At 45.9% G+C, this 23,290-nt stretch overlaps 1 protein-coding gene across 1 annotated transcript in view; it reads left to right on the top strand.

Moving 5' to 3' along the window:
- RBBP7 (RB binding protein 7, chromatin remodeling factor) overlaps positions 1-23,290 on the top strand; it is a 562,467-nt gene that overhangs the window by 29,088 nt on the left and 510,089 nt on the right. Inside the window, exon 2 of the mRNA XM_069636807.1 lies at positions 14,660-14,804. Within this exon, the coding sequence (XP_069492908.1) occupies positions 14,660-14,804 (145 nt within the window). The remainder of the gene's footprint in view (positions 1-14,659; positions 14,805-23,290) is intronic.

The following is a 23,290-nucleotide window of genomic DNA, read 5'->3' as shown; positions in this document are numbered from 1 at the left end:
TAGCTCCTTGTGTCTGGTTAACCAATTTGTATCCCTCTATGCCTTTATTTTTTCCTAAAACCTCAACAAAATTGTTGCTGATTGTGTCAATGGACTAGATATTCAAGTCTCTAATGTCGGTAAGATTGACTTGAAAACAAGCTTAATTTAAGACTGCTTTTGATCTCATGCGGCCTGTAGCCAGCGAAACAATGACCAATGTCGATGACGGCTCTTTTCATATCTCGTGTGGCCTGCAGCCATTGATAACTGAAGAATGGTCCTCAAACATACAGCACACCTTTACACAGGCTAGTGTGCACACTTGCTGGAAGAATATTTCTTAGCCTCACCAAGGTCCAGGAAGTGGTGCTTTCCTGTTCTGGTAGATGAGCAAGCCACGAACTGCAGAGTAGCTGCCTGTTTTAACTGCACATCAGTAGGTGCGAACATTGACTTCACACGGTTAAATGTTGTATCTGGTAAGGATTCAAGAACAGAAAATTGGCAGACGCGAAACGAATCATCGTGCACATCTGCAAGGTTAAGGAGTAACAAGTGAGAGAAATGGTTCTTCACAACAGATGGCAATGGGCAATAGAGTACAATGAAGGCATTCCCTGAACGGGTACCAGGCTCTCACCAAGAGGTGCAAAAACCCACCTAATGGAGTTGTACATGGACCTACCTCAGCTAGCTAAACTCTAGGCTTTACTCTTCCAGATAGCGGATATGATGCACGGGCAGGGAAACCATATATGCATCTAGAGCTGAGGGGCTGGGGAGGAGTGCAGAGCAGTGTGTCCTGAGCAGCAGCAGGGCCCAGCTAAGCAGAACTTGTAAACCCAGAAGGACCGCTTTCATTTGATGCACATTCTGCTCTAAATGTGAGTGAAGGGTGGGAGATTGCTGAGTGAATTTAGACTGATGGCGTGTAGCATAGTTTCATTAGACATAAAGGTTACACCTGCTGTTAAACTAAAACTGCAACTTGTTCTATTGTCTATTCAAACCTGCTCTTTGCCCACGTGGCAATCTTGTTCATAGGTGTGCTGTTTTATCTGCTTTTGCTTTAACTTGTTTAATGAAAATAATAGCTGTCAGAAGCTAGGGGACCATATTAAATACATTAAACTAACTCCTCTGTGTCCTGGCTGTATGTCTAATCGTGTTGGTAAGCACACAAACCTAGGCAGTCCTATCTTTTTAGCGCTGAGACAGCCTAGGGTGAATGTCAACATGAAATAACAGATCAAGGGTTTATTTTCGCAGCTTCAAAGATCAACTACTGGTTACACATTTTGACACTGCGTAACCTTACATTGCAATATGCTGCGCAGCATTGCATAGCGCCTGTCCAGCAGCCACAAGGACAGATAGACGCGGAAGGAGTGCAGCTACAAATATTTTACTTTTGGGTCCTGCCATTCCAGAAATTAGTACATAACCCAAGTGATCTTCAGAAAAGCTAGGACAGCTGCAAGCCGCTTATCCCCAGGTTACACCACAACATGGGGAATAGGGCACTAGCCATGTTCCTTCCCTCTGGCTGCACACCGCCTTTAGCAAGCTGTGAGGCTGGATCTGTTTATAGCTGGCTGTATCTACAGCTGATGGGCACGCTGTCTATTACATTGCTAGCATTAATATTGGGAGATGTTATGGGAATACAGGGCGCTGCTAAGGCCATGAACTTCAGCTTCTCTATAGCATCCAATAATTATCAAATGGTTGAGAGCATAATTATACCCTTATTGAAAGGAGAGCGTGCAAGGTTAGAAGTTCATAGAAAACTGTCACAATTAAATGAGCAAGAAAGGGAGCAATTTGGGGACATAATCCACTTATCAATCACTAGGCAGGGGATCATCTAGCCAGGAGACCTGCAGAGGCACAGAGGGCGACCAACTAGGATAGTAAGCCAGACAAGGAGACGCACCACGAAGGGAAACACTCAAAGGGACGGGCATCGTTTAAAGGTAAAAAGGGTGGTAAACCACACACTTTCGCCAGAAGAGTAAGAAAAATACCCAGAGCATGAGCCAAAGAATGGTAAAGCCACAGGAGATGGGGATGCCCCACATTTTCAAGGCACTCGTAGCTAAGTGTAGGGGGCACTCCATTTTAGACCAACAGACGGATTTCAGAGACCGCAAACCCATAAAAAGTCCACAAAAGTGTGGCACTGAGTTTCTCATTCCTCACAGGCAAGGACGGCAGACCGTTCTGAAACTGAGGGGGAAGGACGTGAATGTTGAGGAAAAAACACACGGCAGCCCTACAAGTTTTACAGAATGCAGAGCCCACACACTCTCTCCCTAGACTAAGCAACACACTGATTGGATAGAGCTCCTGTTAGACTCTGGGTCTGATATATCCTTATTTGAATGCAGCCACAAGGCACTGTTGGATCAGACAAAGGCACACAGAAATGCACAAATAACTACATCCACTGGGCAGACATGAAGTGTATTTTGTAATCATTCAGATGGAAGGTGAACATCCCAAAGAGATTGAAGCACTGTTTTGGCAAGAGTTATATATCCAATTTAAAGGACTTTTAGCATTTCAAGATTGGCCACTGTTGTATGAGACGAGCAACAAGAGGTGAAGAGGTAGTGATGCCTGACTTTTCAAAAGAAGGGAGTGGGGAACTAGTGCAAAAATATGCACAGGACTGGGCAGCGCTGGCAGCAGTACAGCTGTTTAAAAATCATGTAGGGCATGATCTGGAATGTCGAGCGCATGTCATTCCAGCGCTGAAACCACCCCACCACAGAGGCAGCATCCAGTCAAGTCACAAACAATTGCCCACATACAAACCATAGTGGACCAACTAATGGACCAAGGGGTCATTGTAAAGCAAGCAAGCCCACATACGTCTGGTGCTCCCCATTTTAAAACCTGATGGTACTTATTGTTTTATTGTAGAATTTTGAATGCACATCGAGGCAGTCCAAAAACCAGCATAGTGCTGGACCTCTAACCAATTTACACAGATGCAAATATAAAACAAACCTATGCAATGGGTATTTCACACAACCTTCAATTGGCGAAAGCCAGAAATGCACTGCTTTCACTTTTAAGGGAACGCATTTTTCCAAATCACTAGAATAATGCAAGGGTATAAGAATTTGCCCAGCACATTCTAAAGTTGAATAGTTTGCCCGCAGACATTCCTAACTGTTAAGAATATGTAGATGATATTTACATCACCCATGCGAATCTCAATGAGCACTTCCAACAAGTCATTCACACAGCTGCAAAAGGGTACCTGATTAACTTGAAGAAATCGAGAATTACTCATCTTGAGGTTACCTTCTTAGGATTCTTTCAGATGAGTGCAGAGGCTTGTCAGCAGATTTTAAGTGTGCCAGGATATGGCCACCTAACACACCTGGGCAACTGCAGGCAATTTTAGGGCTTTTGAATTTTGGCAGTTTGGATGTTTAATTTAGCCGACCTACTGAAACCATTGTATGCTTCATAAAGTCGAATTTCAAAGCGGCTCATTGGTTGCCAGAGCGCACTCTCATTCTGCACCATGTGCACTCATTAATGGCTGGTCCTTTGCAAGGCAGAAAGAGACTTTGTTGGTAGGAGATGATGCTTTCACATACAGTGTGCAATCTAGGGGAGACTAAACCAATTGCATATCGTATATTCCACACCTGATTTATTTAAACTAGAGGAAACAATTCTGTCTTCATGTTCAGATTTTCTTTCGGGAGGAAAGGCTGCTGGTGGCTAATAGAACGATACACATATATGCACCTTCAGCTCAACTTGAGGCTGCCACAAAAGCTAGTGCGCCCAAACCAGTCGTTGCATACTAGTTGGATTCAATGGTCCGCATCTCAACATGCCTCAGATGTATCCTTTTTATTTTTTTTAAACTGCGCAAGTACACATGATCCACAAAGCCATCCATCTCAGACCGTGAGACCTGATCCTGTGCGTATAGTCGCATATAAAATTTACAAAATTCTTGAATATCATCTCATCCGTAAACTTTAATTCACCCTGTGTATCTTTAACTGAAATAATATGCTCCCTGGGCTGGTCAGCCTTGGCAGCCCGTGCAAGCAACCTCCTGGGGCGTTTCCCCTCGGCTGCCTTCCCCCATAGAAACTTCACCTCCCTTTGGACTGCATCCCGAAACGTATCCATTTCCTCCCAAATCGTCTGTATATTAGGGTGCGACACACCATCCATATCTGCCTGCAAATGTTGAATGTGTGTTTCACTGTTCATGAGCTCCTTCCTAATCTGTTTTAGTATCCCTGATCCCTTCGAAATCCACTCCCGCCCACCCCACCACACACTTAAACGTCTCCCAAATCGTCTAGTAGGAAGCCACAGTACCCACATTTCCCCCAAAGAACCAGTTTAACTTGGGCCATCTCGGTACGAAATAACTTTCTCTTTAACACCCAAGATGGGTGCTCATCATGTCCTGGCACCTCTAAACCCAAAACCACAGGCGCATGGTCCAATAGCATATGAGCCATAATGGTGATCTCGGACACCCACCCCGCAACCCTTTAGGTAATCGTGAGTTGTCCCATCTGCACGCCGACCTATGGGCCACAGATGTAAACGTGTGTCCCCTATCCCCTGCATGTCTGGCTCTCCATATCCCCCATGTCCAAGTGAGTTCTTGTAACTCAGTGGTTGTTTTTAAATGCATTCTAGGAGCTCCTCCCGTTCTATCCAGCCCTGGATCCACCACAGCACTGAAGCCTCCAGCCCACACAATCGCCCCACCGGGACCTTCGTCAAGCTGTCGCGCCGTTCATCGCATTCCAGAGCCGCTGTCCTGATTGGACCATAGAAATTAACGAAGATTATTTCCTGAACATGCAGAATCCCTGAATCCCTGATAACAATGCTCGTCCATCCTACCACCATCAACAAGTGGAACCCCACTGTGTTGTGTATGCATATACAACCCCCCCCCTCCTGGAATAGGAGGATTAAAAAGAAAAATAATGGTGTGCAGCCCCATCCTTTCCCAAATCTCGCCTCACCTGATGCTGTTAATTGTCTCTTGAAGAAATGCTATATCAAACTGATGCGGTTTCATACATAGCAATACCTTACGGGACTTAGAAGGGCAGTTCTAAGTCCCGTAAGGACTCACAGACAGACAGATCAGAAAAGAAACTGAAACTAATTTTTTTCTTTACTGAGGATTCCCAGCCTGACAGGGAATATTCCTGAGCGTGTGAAGCCATGCCAGACCCATGCTGGAGAAAAGTTACAGGTAAGTAACTTGGTCCTTATTCAGAGTATTCTCAAAAATACTTTGGATGCGGAGAATCAACTGGCAGGACTTTGGCACATGTTGTGGTAACTGGCACAGTATGCACGTTTCAAATGGATTGTGTCCTCAAACGTATTCCTAATCTGACCTGTAATGTCCATAGCTGTGCTACTTCGGAATTTCTTTCGGCACAGGGCGCCCTTGCGTCGGTGGCGTTGAGTCGATGTCCCTCCAAGGCATGGGTGCACAACATACGGCCCGCGGGCCAGTTGCGGCCCGCCATGCCCTTTTGACCGGCCCGCGAGGCACAAAGACTTTCCTAATGGAGGGCGGCCCGTGGCCGCCCTCCATTAGGAAAGTCTTTGTTGTCTTCCGGGCCGGTGAAAACACTGGCCCTCATTGGCTCAGCACACACACGCATCACGTCGCTCCTACGAGCCACGTAATGTGTGTGTGCTGCACCAATGGAGGGCCAGCACTACCGCTGGCGTGGTCCATAAGGCTTGATGCCGGAAGGCATTTCAGCCTTGGACCACGCCAGTCGTAGTGCGATTCCAGCTTGCCTGCCTGCCTTCCAGCACGTCTCCGGTAAGTGGTCTGTTTGTGTTTGTGTGTCGGGTTTGTTTTGCTTTGTGTGTGTGTCGGATGTGTATGAATGTTTGTATTTGAATGTATTTTGTGTGTATGTTGAGATGCGGGGGTGGGGGGGTGTCGGATGTGTATGAATGTTTGTGTTTGAATGTATTTTGTGTGTATGTTGAGATGCGGGGGTGGGGGCGTGTGTCGGATGTGTATGAATGTATTTTGTGTGTATGTTGAGATGCGGGGGTGGGGGGGTGTCGGATGTGTATGAATGTTTTGATTTGAATGTTTTTGTGTGCTGAGTTGGGGGGAGGGTGGGGGTTCGGGTCTGTATGAGTGCTTGTTTGAGAGTTTGCTGATTTGGGGGGTTCGGGTCTGTATGGGTGCAGGTTTGTGTGTGTGCTGAGTTGGGGGGGTGGGGGGTTCGGGTCTGTATGGGTGCATGTTTGTGTGTGTGCTGATTTGGGGGGTGGGGGGTTCGGGTCTGTATGGGTGCAAGTTTGTGTGTGCTGAGTTGGGGGGGGGCGGGGGGTTCGGGTCTGTATGGGTGCATGTTTGTGTGCTGATTTGGGGGGGTGGGGGGTTTGGGTCTGTATGGGTGCATGTTTGTGTGTGTGCTGATTTGGGGGGTTCGGGTCTGTATGGGTGCATGTTTGTGTGTGCTGAGTTGGGGGGTTCGGGTCTGTATGGGTGCATGTTTGTGTGTGTGCTGAGTTGGGGGGGTGAGGGGTTCGGGTCTGTATGGGTGCATGCTTGTGTGTGTGCTGAGTTGGGGGGTTTGGTTGGGGGTGAGGGGGCCATGGGGGCATAGTGTTTGGTTGGGGGTGAGGGACATCTGGCATAGTGTTTGGTTGGGGTGAGGGGGCCATGGAGCATAGTGTATCTAGGGTGAATAAAATATGTGATTAAACAGGCGAGATACAATAACTAAATAGAAATAAATTATAACAATGGAAAATGTGTAGTACAAAATGTAAATTTGAAATGCAAATAAAAATCGTTACCCATCAAAAACATTCTTTTTCCATGTGTTTAGTACAAATTGGGGGTTTAAAAAGCCTCCTGCCACGCCCCGCCTACCGCCCCGCCCACATTTACTTTTCAGCCCACTATAGCCCTCATGTAAGGTACTTTCGGCCCTCTGTCAAAATCAGTTGTGCACCCCTGCTCTAAGGACTCGGTCAAGGGTGACGTCATCAAATGTTATAAGTAGTAAGCACAGTGCCCATAGCATCGGTTCTGTTTTTTCCACAAACGTGTTTGCTTCGAGAATTCTGCGCACCTCGTTGCGATTATGTCTTCTTCCACCTGGCGGTATGGCTTCAAGAAATGTAGGGACTGTGGGTCCAAGACGTAAGGGGAAATTGAAGGTAGGTAGTGTTTCCAAGCCACGGAAATCCAAATCTACTGGTATGTTGACCGACGACGGAAGACGTCCAGGAGATCTAGGTCCCAGAGCGGGTCGTGCCACTCTTCCTTTTTGTTGAGGCGATCCTGAAAGCAGTGTCACCATTGGCCTTCGCTGTCCTCTTCGGATGACTCCCCGAAGAAAAAATGTCATGCCCCACAAAGTACTCTACCCGAAAAATTTCCCATTCCTCAGGGGAGCAAATGTTAGATATTTCAAACTCGGCACAGTTCCGTCCGCGCCTTCAGGTGAAGCCAGCAAGGAATGGTCTCGGACCGATACTCGTGTGCCCTTGGGCCCGGGTAGTCAGCCCGATCAACATCAAAGCCATTGACGTCCCGTTCGGACAAGGCATCAGGGGATCGCCAGAGACGTGCTGGGTCGCGGTCTTCGTCTCCAACGAAACCGTCAAAGCCTGAGAAGTTGTCAAAAGGTGTCAACCTCATCAGCGCCATGTCCGGGGAGTGAGTCTGTTGGGTCTTTACCGCTGGTCAGAACTTTGAAGCCTTTGGCGCCTTTGTCGGCGCCTCTTGGGCATAATTTACTAGTGGATGCCACTGTGGCTGTTGCACCTCCAAGGAAGGCTGCCTCTAAGTCAGTGAAGCCTGTCCCTGATGAGAGGTGTACTCCTCTCCCTAGGAAGGAGTTATTTCAGTCTCTCAGAATATTTTTGCATGGGAGATATCTGAGGAGGATGTGCCCTTGGTCGTCCTTATGAGATGCCTGGTGCTCACATGTTTCATTTCCAAGGAAAGTCGAATTAAGGATCTACGTCCATCCTTGCATGATGCCGGCATCCTAGACACGTCTCCTGAGATGGAGTTTGGTAAGCCCAAGCCTGGTGATCATGCCGAATCCGCCTATCGGAGACTGGTTGTAGAGTAGCTGGGTTGGTCCAGGCCTCCGGTTGCTTATAATCAGGATGACTTTACCGACGCTTTGGATCAGGGTCCGTCCACTGACCTGGTGTTTCCATTTCATGTGGCTTTGCAAAAGAGGGTGGCTGCTACTTGGAATCTATTCCGGCGGGTAACCAGTTGTCAAAGTAACACTGCCCATCCAGTAGCGACCCTGGCTACCTGTCAACACACCCTACACCCGAGAGTTTGGTGGACCAGGCGGCTAAGGCCACCTCGAAGCAAGAGGTGCACCCTACCATCCCTCCTGATAGGGACAATAAATGCATGGATGGGCGTGCAAGGTATTTTCTGCTGGGAGTATGGTGCTGAAATCGGGTAACTCCACCTGTGCCTTGGCAAAATTCATACACACTGTGGAATTGTATTTTGCTTGCGGCTGAGCATATTCCCGAAGGGGGGGGTTGCTTTCTAGCTGTTGTGTAGGCTGGCAAGGATGCCATGTGTGAATCCCTTCAGTCTTGGTTGGACACTACGGATAGTGTTGCAAGGCCCATGGCTACGAGCAGTTAAGTGGAGATTTGCACAGTTGCGGAAGTCCAGTTTTGCACCTGATGTGCAGGCCTGTCTTCTCATGCCCTTTGACGGGGTCTCATCTTTTTGGCAACAAGGCCGACGAGAGTCTGGAGGTTGCGGACCACCAAGGCAGCTGCCAAATCTTTGGGCACAGCTGTAGGACAACCTCCGCCTTTTCGTCCTAGGTGACAGCAATGCAGGGGGTGGGGGTCCTCTTGCTATTGCTCCTCATTTGGAAAGGCAAAAGGGATGGCCAGTCAAAGTTCACTTGTGGTGGATGAGGTAGGGGTGCCAAAGCCGCTCAGGCAGCTGCCTCTTTGCAATCCGGCACTGCCCCTGCCACTGTTAAACAGCACTGATGCCATGACTCGTTGTTCTCCGGTGGGGGGCAGGCTGTCACAGCATCTCGAAGAATGGCGAGCCATTACTTCGGATGCATGGGCTCTGGATACAATAGCCCACGGTTATTGCCTCCCTTTTCTCCAGTGGCCTCACGACAATCCACCGGGGAAACACCTTTTTTTTTTTAAAGGTTCCGGATCCGTTCTTTGTGCAGGAGATTTTGGCCCTGCTGGAGAAAGTTTCTATAGAACCTGTGGCGGAAAGGAGCAAGGGTTGGTATTCCCCTTAGTTTTGATACCCAAGAAGGACGGAGGACTGAGACCCATCTTGGATTTAAGATACTTATCAAGTTCCTCAGGAAGGGCAAATTCAAGATGATCACTCTCTCTCTCAGATCCTTCAGGCCCTCCAACTTGAGGATTGGTTTGTCATTGGACCGGCAGGATGCTTATTTTCATTTGTCGATCCATCTCAAGCACAGGAGATACCTCAGGTTTGCAGTTGGTGGATCCCACTATCAGTTTTGGGTCCTGCCATTCGGGCTCACCTTCCTGAGGGTCTTCACCAAGCTCATGGTGCTAGTGGCAGCATATCTCGAGAGGGGGATTTGTGTCTACCCTACCTGGATGATTGGCTGATTGCAGCCCATTCGTCCGAACAATCCTTGGATCATCTCTGCGTCACCTGCTGCTCCCTTCACTTGCTGGTCTTCTCCCTCAACTTCAAGAAGTCGCACATGACATCTTCCCAACGGGTCCAGTCCATGGGAGCAGTTTTGGACACGCTCTTGGCGATGTGGTCGCCACCCAAGGTGAGGCCTCCACACATTCTTCAGATGGTCACAAAATTTCAACATGCCCAGAGTCTGCTGGCTTTCGAATTCTTAAGGTTGCTCGGCCTCCTGGCATCCTGCATTCTTTGGTGCCAGAGGCTCGCTTGAGAATGAGGTCACTTCAGCGGGCTCTACAGACTCAATGGCCCAGTTCTCGGGCAGGATGTCAGATCGCCTTCATGTTCTGCTCTCTGTCTCGCAGGAGCTTCTGTGCTGGGCCAACGAGAAAAATCTCATGAAAGGGGAGCCTTTTTGGCAGCCGTGGCCCGATGTCACGCTAGTGACGGACGCTTGCCTGACAGGGTGGGGAGCTCATGCCAACGATCTGTTGGTCTCCATAGGAGTGCAGACTTAACATCAATCTTTTTGAGCTGAGGGCCATCAGACTGGTGCGGAAGGCTTTCCTGCCGTCTGTACGGGGGGCGAATGTCCTGATAATGACTGACAACACGGTGGCAATGCATTACCTCAAGAAGTGTAGGGTCGCTACCTCTGTTCAGGGAAGCAATGCAGCTCTGGCACATACAAGAGGGAATGTCCCTCTCAGCGGTTCATCTGGCCGGCGAGGAGAACATGGTGGTGGACGCTATGAGCAGTATACAGATACGTGGGGGTAGAGTCAAAGGCTTCCCAAGCCAATAGCGTGACAGGAGGTCGCTATAGCCTTGCAAAAGGAGCTAGATAACTGCTAACTCAGAACAAAGAATCACCGTGGATGAATAAAACATTATAAATTTATTAAACAGGAAGACATTTTTGTGCCATAATCTGGCATATATGCATACATTAAATCTGTATTGTGAAGGATTAGTATACAGTGGTGACAGTCTATTTTATGTGTTGTTTTATATCACAACACATTGACGTTGTCGACACTTAAGTTTGTGTTTCTGGTTCGGTTGATAGCTGACAAGGGCAGAAGCTGATAGAGATGGAAAAGCGCTGCACTGAAAATACCGAACTGTCTTCAGGACTTGGAGGTCGAGTTCAGACCGGATGAATGAGTGAGATGTCGTCCTATGGTAAAAGAGGCTGTGTTAAAAACGGTGAGAATAGAGTATCCACTAATGGTGAGAAGGGCAAGGCAAACGGACCTACCGTGTGGACGTTGATAGGCGCCATGGCTGTTTGAGTGAATAGCGGCTGCTGGAGTTAGCGGCCGGGGGGGGACGATCTGCAAATGTCAGAGGCCCCAGTCTAAGTAAAAGAAGGTCAAAAAATTGATACGAAATAATCATAAGGCAGTGGCTACAACAAGGACTAACTCGTGCTGCTATGTCCAGTGAGCGGCCGTGACTCAGAGTTTGTAGATGAGGAGTGCTCGAGTCAACAAGTGAGTGGGAGTTACAGTACTGATAATTAGTGGGGAGTCCGTGACTGCGTGGTGCTGGGATATGCAGGTGGTGTACAGAGGTACCTAGCCTAAGTACAGAGGACAAAACCATGAATGCGTCGGTATGCACGTATATTTAGGTCATGTGTATATTGGTGCATACCGACGCATTCAGTGCGACTGCTCCCACCCCTTACACTATCCCCAGACGCATGCGCAGTCCCTGCAGGCACTACGGCCTCGTTTTAAACTCCTGACATGCGCAGTCAGTCCAGCGCAACCGACAGCAGTGACACAGCTCTTTTTCCTGTCTCACGTACAGGTAAGATCCGTAATTCCCCGCGCTGCTGGTACCACCTTCTCTGGTCACAACCATATCCCAACGTTTCACTCGTGGTTTTGTCCTCTGTACTTAGGCTAGGTACCTCTGTACACCACCTGCATATCCCAGCACCACGCAGTCACGGACTCCCCACTAATTATCAGTACTGTAACTCCCACTCACTTGTTGACTCGAGCACTCCTCATCTACAAACTCTGAGTCACGGCCGCTCACTGGACATAGCAGCACGAGTTAGTCCTTGTTGTAGCCACTGCCTTATGATTATTTCGTATCAATTTTTTGACCTTCTTTTACTTAGACTGGGGCCTCTGACATTTGCAGATCGTCCCCCCCCGGCCGCTAACTCCAGCAGCCGCTATTCACTCAAACAGCCATGGCGCCTATCAACGTCCACACGGTAGGTCCGTTTGCCTTGCCCTTCTCACCATTAGTGGATACTCTATTCTCACCGTTTTTAACACAGCCTCTTTTACCATAGGACGACATCTCACTCATTCATCCGGTCTGAACTCGACCTCCAAGTCCTGAAGACAGTTCGGTATTTTCAGTGCAGCGCTTTTCCATCTCTATCAGCTTCTGCCCTTGTCAGCTATCAACCGAACCAGAAACACAAACTTAAGTGTCGACAACGTCAATGTGTTGTGATATAAAACAACACATAAAATAGACTGTCACCACTGTATACTAATCCTTCACAATACAGATTTAATGTATGCATATATGCCAGATTATGGCACAAAAATGTCTTCCTGTTTAATAAATTTATAATGTTTTATTCATCCACGGTGATTCTTTGTTCTGAGTTAGCAGTTATCTAGCTCCTTTTGCAAGGCTATAGCGACCTCCTGTCACGCTATTGGCTTGGGAAGCCTTTGACTCTACCCCCACGTATCTGTATACTTCTCAACCCTCTCGAGTCAGGCCCCCTAAAAAAGAGGGTTCGCCCATTTTCTTTTCTCTTCTGGACGCTATGAGCAGGCAGTGAGGTCTCCCACGAGTGCAAACTAGCTCAGGAAGTCCTGAAACGAGCATGATACAAATAAAATATATCTTCGCCCTTTGGGGAACTCCACAGGTGGACCTGTTTGCGACCGGTGCCAACCGGAAGTGCGAGAGGTACTGCTTGAGGGAATTTCCTCAGAGGAGCTCTAGGAGACCTGTTGTGGAGTGGCTCTTCCCGTTACTGTATGCGTTTCCTCCAATCACTGTCATCCCTCAAAGTTCTCAGGCGGTTGAGACGGTTCGGGACCCGCATGATCCTCATTGCTCCGGATTGGGCCAGGAGAGAGTGGTACCCGGACCTTCAAGGCATGTCCATCTGTCGTCCAATGCATCTGCCCGTAAGAGGAAGGTCAGGTTCTCCATCCAGAGGTCAAGACTCTCAACCTTCATGCATGGTTTCAGAAAGGTTGAGGTATAGAGATTGGGACCTTCCGGATGACGTGATGGAGGTGTTGCTTTCGGTATGGTGGCCGGCAACAACGTCCCTGTACCGTTAGCGTAAGTTATGAGATTGGTGCAGTGGAAAGAATGTGGATCCTTTTCAGTCTTAGGTTTTGGAGGTGCTCTCCTACTTGCTTTGCTTGGCCCACAGGGGTCTTCAGGTGGGCACCATTAAAGGTTATTTGACAGTGCTGTTTATCTTTAAGCACTCTTCAGAGGAATGCTCTTATTTCAAAATTCTGCTGATCTCTGTTTTTGAAAGGGATCACAAATGTGTTCCCGCCGTCGCTGTTTCAGGTGCCGGTCTGGGACCTTAATTTGGTTTTGAAATTTCTGATGGGTGCTCCATTTGATCCTTTACACTCTTGCTCAAACTGTTTTCTTGGTTGTTACATCGGCTCGAAGAGTGAGCGAGTTGTAGGCACTTTCTTCTAAGCCATTTACTTTGTTCCACAAGGACAGTCGTATTGAGAGTATGACCATCCTTTTTTTTTTTTTTAAAAAAAAAAAAAAATTAATTAAATCAAAATTAATTTCATTTGAGTCGGAAGGTGGTACTCCCCGCTTTCTATCCTCCTCCTGGTAAGGAAGAGGAACGGCTCCATAGGTTGGATCCTAGGAGAGACTTGAGCTTTTCTTTCCAGAATGGCCAAGCTCAGTGTGGACGACCAGCTCTTTGTGGGGTGTACTGGACACCATTTGGGACAAGCTGTTTCTAAGCAGACACCATTTGGGACAAGCTGTTTCTAAGCAGACCTAGTCTAGGTGGATTATCCTCACTATTTCGGAATGTTACAGGTTGGCTGGTAAGGAACCTCCTGAGGCTTTGTAGTCTCATTCCACCAAGGGCATTGCCACTTCGGCAGCACTCCAGAGGGGTGTGGCGGTGAAAAATATCTGACTCTGCAAAGTGGTCTTCTATTCAAACGTTTGTTAAGGATTACTCCCTGATACTTCCCATGCTCAGGATGTTGCATTTGGCTAGGCAGTGCTGTACTCTGCAATTTGAATTGGATATGTCTCCTCCACACACCTTTACTGCTTTGGGAGTCTGTAATAGATGAGAAATACGTTGGAGGACACAATCAATTCGAAGTACAAGTTACTTACCAAACTGATGTTCTTTGAACTGGATGTTCCGCCAACGTATGCCTCATCGCCCTCTCAAATTTCCCATGCTATTACAGCGTACGTCCTGCAAGGCTAAGTGCTTTTGGTGTTCTGTTCTGGACATATGTACCACACGCTGTGAGGGGGGCGGGGGAGACATGAACTGAGGCTACAGGCGCAGTACCTACTACTTATATCATCCAATGACATCACCCTTGACGGAGGCCTTTGAGGGACATTGACCCAACGCAAGGGAACACTGCTGAAAAAATTTCCGAAGCAGCACAGCTGTGTACATTCATGTCATGGATGAGGAATACGCTGGAGGAACATCCAGTCGAAAGAATGTTTGTTTGGTAGGTAACTTGTTCTTCTTACACTCCTCAACCCCTAGACTTCAAAAGGATGTGCTTAATTTCAGACTGTAGAGGACAGTGTTCAACTGTTTACTTGGCCTGACCAATAAATGCCTGAAACTGTTTTGTGCAATAATTTCTTCAATTGAAACCTGCTATGCTTGCCTTCTTAAGGTGCAGCTGGTCAACGTTTGGATCCTTTTTTTTAATTTGTTTTTTTTTCTTTTTTTAGTGTTTGAAGACACTGTTGAGGAACGGGTGATCAATGAAGAATATAAGATCTGGAAGAAGAACACTCCTTTCCTTTACGACCTTGTTATGACCCATGCACTTGAATGGCCCAGTCTAACAGTACAGTGGCTCCCTGATGTAACTAGGTAATGTGGACAGGGTGGGATTTTTTTCTTTTCCTTCTTTCCAACACATTGGGGCAATCATTTGTATTTTGCTATTGCTTCTGGTTTTTTGATAGCTGCCTCTAATTTTGGTGCAAATGTCACTGGCCAAATTTATATTACTTGATTAGGTTTCGACAGGCTGATTGGTTATTTGTGGCACTGCAGTGATTTATATTAAAAGATTTTCAAGCTTTGATGGTTAAATGTACGTAGAGCAACGTTTCTTAAAATGGGGCGCATACTGCAGAAAGCTAGAGTACTGTTGGAAACGCTCTCGTCTCCTGTGACGATCATTAAACTCCTTTGGACTGCATACCGTGGTATGTGTAAAAGCCCCGGAAAAGACTGAAAGCTTGCCTTTTAAAACCTTTTAACTTGCTGCATGACGATTAAGTCAGCCTACTGATAGTAATACATTTTGTTAGGCACTGAGTGTGGCTCCTCCCCTTTAATCTGTGCACCAGATATGTATACCGAGATGAAGCTGCCAACAGCACACCACTTCTCCCATTCGCCTACTCCCTGCCTCCCGACTAACCCTACCTGCCCTCCTTGCTGTTTACAGATCCGCTACAGCGCCTGGGGACAAATTCTGTTGTTGACGGTGCGCTATATAAGTACCTATAACATACTATATTAACAGGCGCCTGCACTGCGGAAGCGCTTGAGTAAGTGACTATTCCCTGCTCTGCGTTCGTGAGAGCGGCAACGCGAAAATCAGCGTTTTGTGCTTACTGCCTTTGAGGCAGCACGCTGCAAGAACGCCCTGCTGTTACCAGGCTTACTTTTGGCGGTCGATTGCTCACAACAGGTCTGTTACAGCAGTAATTATGTGTCACTCCTTGATTGGCTCCCTCTAGCACGCGGAACTTTGTTTGGCTAGATAAAAGAATAGTGAATTACAGGTGCTACTTGTGTTTTCATAAAGTTTATCTTTGTGGCGGCTGAGCCTGAGTTTGTTTGCCGTCTCTCAGCCCGGAGATCTGTGCATTGTATGTACAACGTGGTGAGCCTTAATTAGATGGAACTTAGATCAGCTAATGGTAATGCACACCTACAAATGGCACCTGCGACCCATTCTGCCCTGAAAAGTCCCAGGAATGTCTGATTACTCTGCTTGTTAAATGATGGGAAATTAGCCAAAAATGACCAGCTTTTTTAACACAATTGAGCAGTTGGGCTGAGCTATCCCAACTAAGCTCGATAGAATAAGAAAATAGCCTGTGCGAATTAGTACAGGACTTGAGCTCGGATCTTCCCTGCATTGGCTTAAAGCTCTTTTCTCAGGTACTCCAGAGACATCTTGCAGAAGAGTATGTACACAGTGTAATGCCCTTTAATGCGAATGTTTTGCCCTCCATGATGAAGGAATGTGCACCTTGTTGCTTAATGTCCACTACTGTTTTTGCTGAAGTGCCGCCCCTTAGAATAATAGTTCAGAAAAGTGTGGCAGGGACTTCCATTGTAGCTAATGCACCATCTGAAAGTATAACTTTGGGAGACTGTGCCAACCCAAAGAGTGGTGGACAGCTCATGACCTGTTGACTGTTTGCCTTGTTCCAGCTGTTCTGTTGAATACTCCTTCCTTCGACGTGCACACAATGGATATAGCACCTGAACATTCCACTAGCCAATCACTGTAGCAGATTTGAAGTTGATCCCTCAAACGGCGAGAATTCAAAAACGCTTACCGATTTTGAAGAAACCATCACATGCTGACAGAACTAGCTTCTGTTTGTTTATTTAGTAATGCGCGCCAAACCCTTGGATAGCTGGGGGGAAAAAATATACACGAGAAGTCTTAAGCTTAGTTACATTTCTTGGCACAAATATGTACAACACAGATGCAAAAATACATAAAAAATACAGAGCATATCTTAAGATGTCCAGGGAACCCTGGCATGTTTCTATATAGTCATATACAACCATATTATAAATCAATAACATATAACTATGTAGCATATAGAGCCCTATAGGTGGTCATGCATGCACGGTTACCAAGAGTACAGCATGGTTCGCGGATGCAGAGGGGGTTAAGGGCCAAGTGTGGGAGGGGTGGTGTAGGTCAGGTTATGTATCATTTGGCGTGCAGCCATTTGAGTACCTTATGTCTAAATTTAGGGTGAGGTTGTTAGTCGAGTGGTAACTTATTCCAACATTGAGCAGCTTTAACAGGAAAGCTGGTTCCTCCCGCTGTCGATCGTTTGAACCTAGGAGTCTCTAGCATGAATGTGCTAGCAGATCTCGTAGGGCGGGTAGCTGTTCTCCTAGTGATTTATTTTTTTCCACTAGAATACGGGGGAGCTAGGTTGTTCAGGGATTTGGATGTAAGGGAAGCTGTTTTGAGGAGGATTCTATCGTTCTCTTCAGCCAGTTAACCTCTTTCCTGAATTTGGTAATATGCTCTCTATGGGATGTCCAATGCTGCTCTCAGAGCATTATTCTGCAGCCATTGGATTTTATCTGTGATGTATTTATTGGCTCCTGAGTACAGGGCATTGCAATAATCTAATCTTGACCTAAGAGCATTGGCAAGAATGATGCAGCTAGCACTAGAGAGGTACGGTTTGATTGCTCGGATAAGTTTGCAAGTGTAAGTTGTAGAGAGGCAAGGGAGTTGACTTGCTTTTTAAGTGTGAGGGAGGAGTCCAAGTACAATCCAAGAGTTTTTAACCAGACATCACCTTGATAGGACTGTTATCAATGATAAAAGATGCGTAGTTTGGGCTTAAGTTTTTGGATGTTGGCTTCAGAACCTAAGATTAGTATCTCCGTTTTATCGTCATTCAGGCGGAGGCCATGGGATGCCATCCTTGCCTGAATGAGGGTGTATATCGTGTTCACCAAGGCTGAGTCCGCCTCAAAGTGTTCGAAAGGGGTATGAGGATCTGGGTGTCATCTGCATAGTTTGTGTAGGTGACACCCACAGTCTGTCCAATTTGTCAAACGGAGGCTTGGTGAAGATGTTGTACATGGTAGGGGAGACACATGATCCCTGTGGGACACAGCAGGTTATTTTGATAGGGGAGGTGGAGAAGACTCGCATGGTGCGATTGGCTGAGAAGGATTGGACCCAGGCTATAGCTTCTCCGGTGAAGTTGGCAGCAGATCTGAGGTGGTTGCATAATACTGCATGGTCCACCAAGTCGAAGGCTGCCGACAAATCCAGTAGGAGCAAAGCTGTTTTTCCATTATCCTTTAATTCATAAATTTGTCTCTCTAACAGCTATTTTCGTGCCATGAAGGGGGCGGAAACAAGATTGCCGTGAGCCAAGTAGGTGGTTGGCTTCCAGGTAGTCCTGGATTTGTATGTAGGCAGCTTTATCTAGGATTTTGTAAAAATGGCACGGTGGTGATCAGTCTATAGTTGGTGGGGTCCAGGGTTTGCTTAAGTAATGGGAGGACCCAAGATTCTTTGAGATTGGCAGGTACCGTGTTACAATTTGAGGGAGAGTATTATTTTTTTCTTTGTCAATTATGGAGATAGTCTTGAATCTGAAGGGTCTGGTTGTCCTAGTCTCCTGAGGCTGAGATGTTTGTTGATCAGAGGATGACGGTGGCTTTTTTTTTTTTTTGCAATTTTGCAATTTTGCATTGGAGAGAGGAAAGTTTGTTCGATGGGGCATTTTGTATGTTTGTGCACCATACTTTGTTTCTGGGGGCATTGTCTATCGGTTGAATAGGGGATTCCAGTTCGCGGAGGATGGCAAATAGCTCTTTAGTATTAGAGTTCGCTTTCACAATCCTGTCATTAAAGGTGTTGTCATGATCTCTGCTTCCGAAAGGTCAGGGTTTTCCCAACTCCCTTGGAAGCAGATCCATAACCCAGGTTCCGAGTGCCAACCAGTCCCAATTGGGACCTTTTGGACCCAGTCCTGGCGCCAGTGGCACCAGGCTCATAAATATGCCCAGTCCCAGCGCTGGAAGCGCCGGGCTCATAATGCTTGGGTGGACTTACCTGCAGCAGACCATGCTGCTTACTTGCCTGCCAGTTGAGCCTCTGATCCTCTTCTGTTTGGAACTACTTTTCCTGTTGGGTGGGGCAGGAGCCACTCCCTAGATTCAGAACACTGGAACTCTTCTGGAAAGCAGGAACTCTTTTCTTACCTAGGTGTGGCTGTGGAAGGAGACACCTAAGCACTACAGGAGGCTATTTAAACCACACCCGATGGATGAATCTTGCTTTGCGTTATTCTGCATCCTCTGCAGCAGAACGCTCATCGTGTCTTCTGCATCTGATCCTGGGCCTAAGGAAAAAGGCTTACCATCCTGAATCCAGTCTTCAGCAACACCTATAAAGACCAGAAAGAACAGGTTAGCATTACGGTCTTCAGTGACAGCTCTTCACTTACCTGGTCCATCGGCTGTCACCAACGCCTCGCGCTGCATTCCGGCATCTGAAAGACAAAGGCTTACCAACTCTTCGCGCGCTCCAGAGGCCTTCGGCGCTGCATCCCGCATCTGAAAGACAAAACAAGGTGCATTTAAAGACATTGGGAAACTTTAATACTCAGGTGCCAGTACTCCTTTCCACATCTAACCCAGTGGGTATTCCGGCACCCTGCAGCCGCTCTGAACTTGTACCTGCAAAATAAAAAGACAGTTAGAGCGCATCGTGAAGCAGGCAACAAGCGCTTACTTACATGCTTCCAGGCGCTTCTATTCATCACACGGGCTCCATCTTCAACTCACTTCAGCCCGTCATCCGCCATCGCCGGAACCCTGCAAAACAAGAAACATCATTACTAAAGACTTTAAAGACATTAGAATTACTCGAAACTTACCGTTCGTGCAGTAAACGACAGACAGCAGTCCTCTGAAGTCAAGGGCCTGCTCCCCTTATCCAGTGAAGAAACTGGTTACAGCACCCTGCCCCGAGGCAGATGGAGAGCACGGCGTTCACTTACCTAAGGTGAGAGCGTTAACCTTTGGGGTTCTACAGGAGAAGAGAAAGGGAAGAAGAGAGAGACATTCAATAACCCAGTTCCTTAATCCCATATTTTCTATCTGCAGACATCTTACCCTTCGAGTCAAACATACAGTGCACAGAGGTCCAGCCCAAAGAGCCAGCCTACGGGAATCAGGTGAGCGTTACAGGTGTTTTTAGTTTTCGTTTTTTCTTTTTTGTAAAATTTGGCAAATTCTGTTGGGTGGTTTTTTTTTCAGAGGGGGAGTGGCGCCAAATAGATTGGAACTTTCTTTTTTGTAATCTTAGATTTGAGATGAGGCGGAAACCAGACATTTAAATGGGCTTCCTGTTTGGCTTTGCGCAGTTTGGGAGGAGCAATTGCGTCATTGCATTAGTCATAGCATCGTTAAAGGAATTTACTAAGGTGTCAGGATTGTTACTTTCTGATCCATAGATGGCAGGAAGGAGAAGATGGATACCTTTTTCAGCAGTTATATCCTTACTTCTGGTCAGGAGAGGGGGTGTCATAGTGTTGGTCTTGGGGCTGAGAAGATCTAGTTTGGCAGAGAAAGTTATTAAGTAATCTGTCCATGTTTGTGGAGCAATATCAGTAATGTTGATCATTATTTAGGATGCCAGCAATTTCAGTGGCACGGGCTACCACTGATCTAGTGTTGATGAGGGATCCTGTTGGCCTTAAAGACCTGTTAGGTTTGGCTGTTAGAGGGATTTTAGGTAATAAGGTATTTTGGATTGTGAGTGTCTTGGTAGGGGTTTGAGCACAGGTATGGGTGGACTGCATTACTGTCAGATGGGAGTTCTTTGGCTGGGTAATAGTGTGTCTCTTGGCATTGTTAGGGTGATTTCTTATAGGTTCGTAGATGCTAGGCAATCTAGACCCGAGTCTCAGGTTTCTATCCTTAGGTGGGCTTGCTTTCATAGTAAAGACCATCATAATAAAGATAGCAGAGGTAAATAATAGTGTCTGAACGACTTTAGTAGAACAGTCAGACATTTTCAGGGGCTTGCAACACGGAGTATCCAGTGTGCTAGCATTTAGTACATTTGTCATGTAAAACTGCATAAAAAAGTTGTAACGTACTGGACCTGGATGCGTTAACATCTAGATTCGAATTTCTGAGTTGAATTTGTTCCATGTTAGCATTTTGGAATCTCCAATGGATGTGAGCTCTGTTAGCTTTTGAAATGTTTGAAGCTTTGGAGAACTTATTAACCACACTGGTCAAGAAATGTGATAACAGAGTGCAAACTTGATGTGCACTCCGTTACTCCACAGAATCATCAACCTGGGCAGAAGGGTCCTCAAAGTGGCACCAATACTGAAGTTATCTTTTTGTAATAACCCAGCATTAAGTACTGAAAATGTCATAGGTCCAGACACTGCCCTTTCCTCTGTGGAGACAAGTGATGGATATCGCACTGGATAGCCCGTTCTGATAGCCCAGCGAGTAGAGGGCTTGCTTTGACATCTGTGCAGAGCCTGCTGATGCAGGTTTGAATCCTGGCAAGGCCAAACTCAGCCTTTTCATCCGGTCGATAAATGAGCACCACACACATGGGTAAAAATAAGCAGTGCTCAGATGCCTGAGGGTTCGTAGCCCTATATAAATGCTAAATTATTATATACTATCACTGCAACCTCCGGGCCCCCTATGAAAGTAAAAAGGATCAAACAAGAATAGGGCCAATACTTTAATTAAAGAACTTTACGGAATAGACGCTAACTACCTGTCTTTAGGCGCTTTTATAGATTTTAGTGTGGCGTTCAATAATATAGTGAGAAAAAAATTGTGGCTCAAATTAAAATCCTGGGGAATACCGGATGGATTGCTGTTCAAGATCCAACTTTTGTATACAGACAGGAAATTATCTGAATCAATAACATTGCGAGGAGTCAAGCCAGGCTGCATTCTTGTGGCCACACTAGTTAATCTGTACCTAGCTGACCTTGTGGTTCATCTATATGTAACATTGTCTGATATGAAAATGGGTAACCTGAAACTAGGCTGGCTAGGTTGTGCGGACGACCTCCTGTTAGATTATACCACCAAAGGCCTCAAGAGTAAATTACAGGCTCTAGAAAAAGTTATCTAATGGTCTAAAAATGTATATTTGAAAAACCAAAGTAATTATTTTCCTAGGTAAAATTAAACGCTGCCACGCTAAAACTCCCTAGTGGTACATCAATCAACAGATTGAAGTTGAGTGTTATAAATACCTAGGGGTGTTAGTAGACAAGAATTTGAGTTGGAAACAGCACTGAAATGAGACCAAAATGAAATGTGTGAAGACTGCTATGGACAATGAGGCATGTTATAGGTCGGCAAGGGCGCATGTCTGTTAATACTATTCTATTGCTCTAATCTGCTAAAGTGATGCATTGTTTACTATACACTGCCGAAAATTGGGGTAATAATTTTAAAATTGAACTTACGAAATTTGGAGTAAAAATGTAAGTATTTTATTCAGAATGCCGAAATCGCTCTCCTGTGAATATATTTTATTGGAATGTAATCCGATGTGCTGTAGCTATATTTTAGAATATAAAACAGCAAAGTTATTTGTCAAAACTGAGTACATTAGACAATACTTTAATTGACTTGATGAAATGTTTTAACATGATGGGAAATTATCATGATCTGTGTGTAATAGACTGAGTACTGTGTATTCAAAATGGGTAAAGGAAAATGTCTATGGCTATAATATTCACATGCTAAAGTTAACAATTAAAAATGTCTATGGGATTGTTGAAAAGAACGGGAAATGATCTAGCCACAAATGTTAGCAGTGGTGTATTTTTGGCTCCTTGTTGAAAGTCTCTATCAAGCAGCATTCCCAGATAGTAGCACCATTAGACGTCATCTATTGTTTAAATTTAACATGTGTGATACACTAGAAATAGTGGGCGCAAAATGTGGTATCCACTAGAAATAGTTGGTGCAAAGTGTGTTATCGCAAGACTAAATTAGATGAGGTAAATTGGTGGCAGAAGTGAGCTAAGCAAGTTCAAAGTATTCATGCTTACTAATGTAGATTGTGTGGTACATCTGTGATAGAACCTGCGGCACATGTGTCAATGTCAGACTAAATTTACTAAATTAAACATCTGAAAGCTTATGATAACACATGTAATAGTCAGAACATGAATGAACTATGGTAATCTTTTACATGGTAACAATTTGCATTTTCCTGTTGAAATTTTGAGCTGGTTTCCTCTATTTTAAGAATTGTCTGGTACTCTTGTTTTATAGACACTCATTACAATGACTGTTTTCTTAAGCTATTTTTAGCTACATGTGATCAATTTATTGAAATACATAATATGAGAGAGATATAAAATGAGAGAGACATATAAGAGGGAGAGAGCCTTGGTTGGCTATGAACATATTTAAATGAATAAATAAAATGGGATTGTGAGCTGGAAACTTAAGGGCAAGTGCAACTATTCAAGGTAGTCGTAACAACCCAGTAGGTGCTTCATCTTCCCAATAAGTTACCATCTCTGATTGCCTAAGCCTTGACACAGAAGATTCGG

The sequence above is a fragment of the Ambystoma mexicanum genome, chromosome 7p (genome assembly GCF_040938575.1).
Source record: "Ambystoma mexicanum isolate Mex_15411 chromosome 7p, UKY_AmexF1_1, whole genome shotgun sequence".
Taxonomy (NCBI): Eukaryota; Metazoa; Chordata; class Amphibia; order Caudata; family Ambystomatidae; genus Ambystoma; species Ambystoma mexicanum.
The sequence above is the reverse complement of the archived record's forward strand: the minus strand, read 5'-3'. Positions and strand labels throughout refer to the sequence as shown.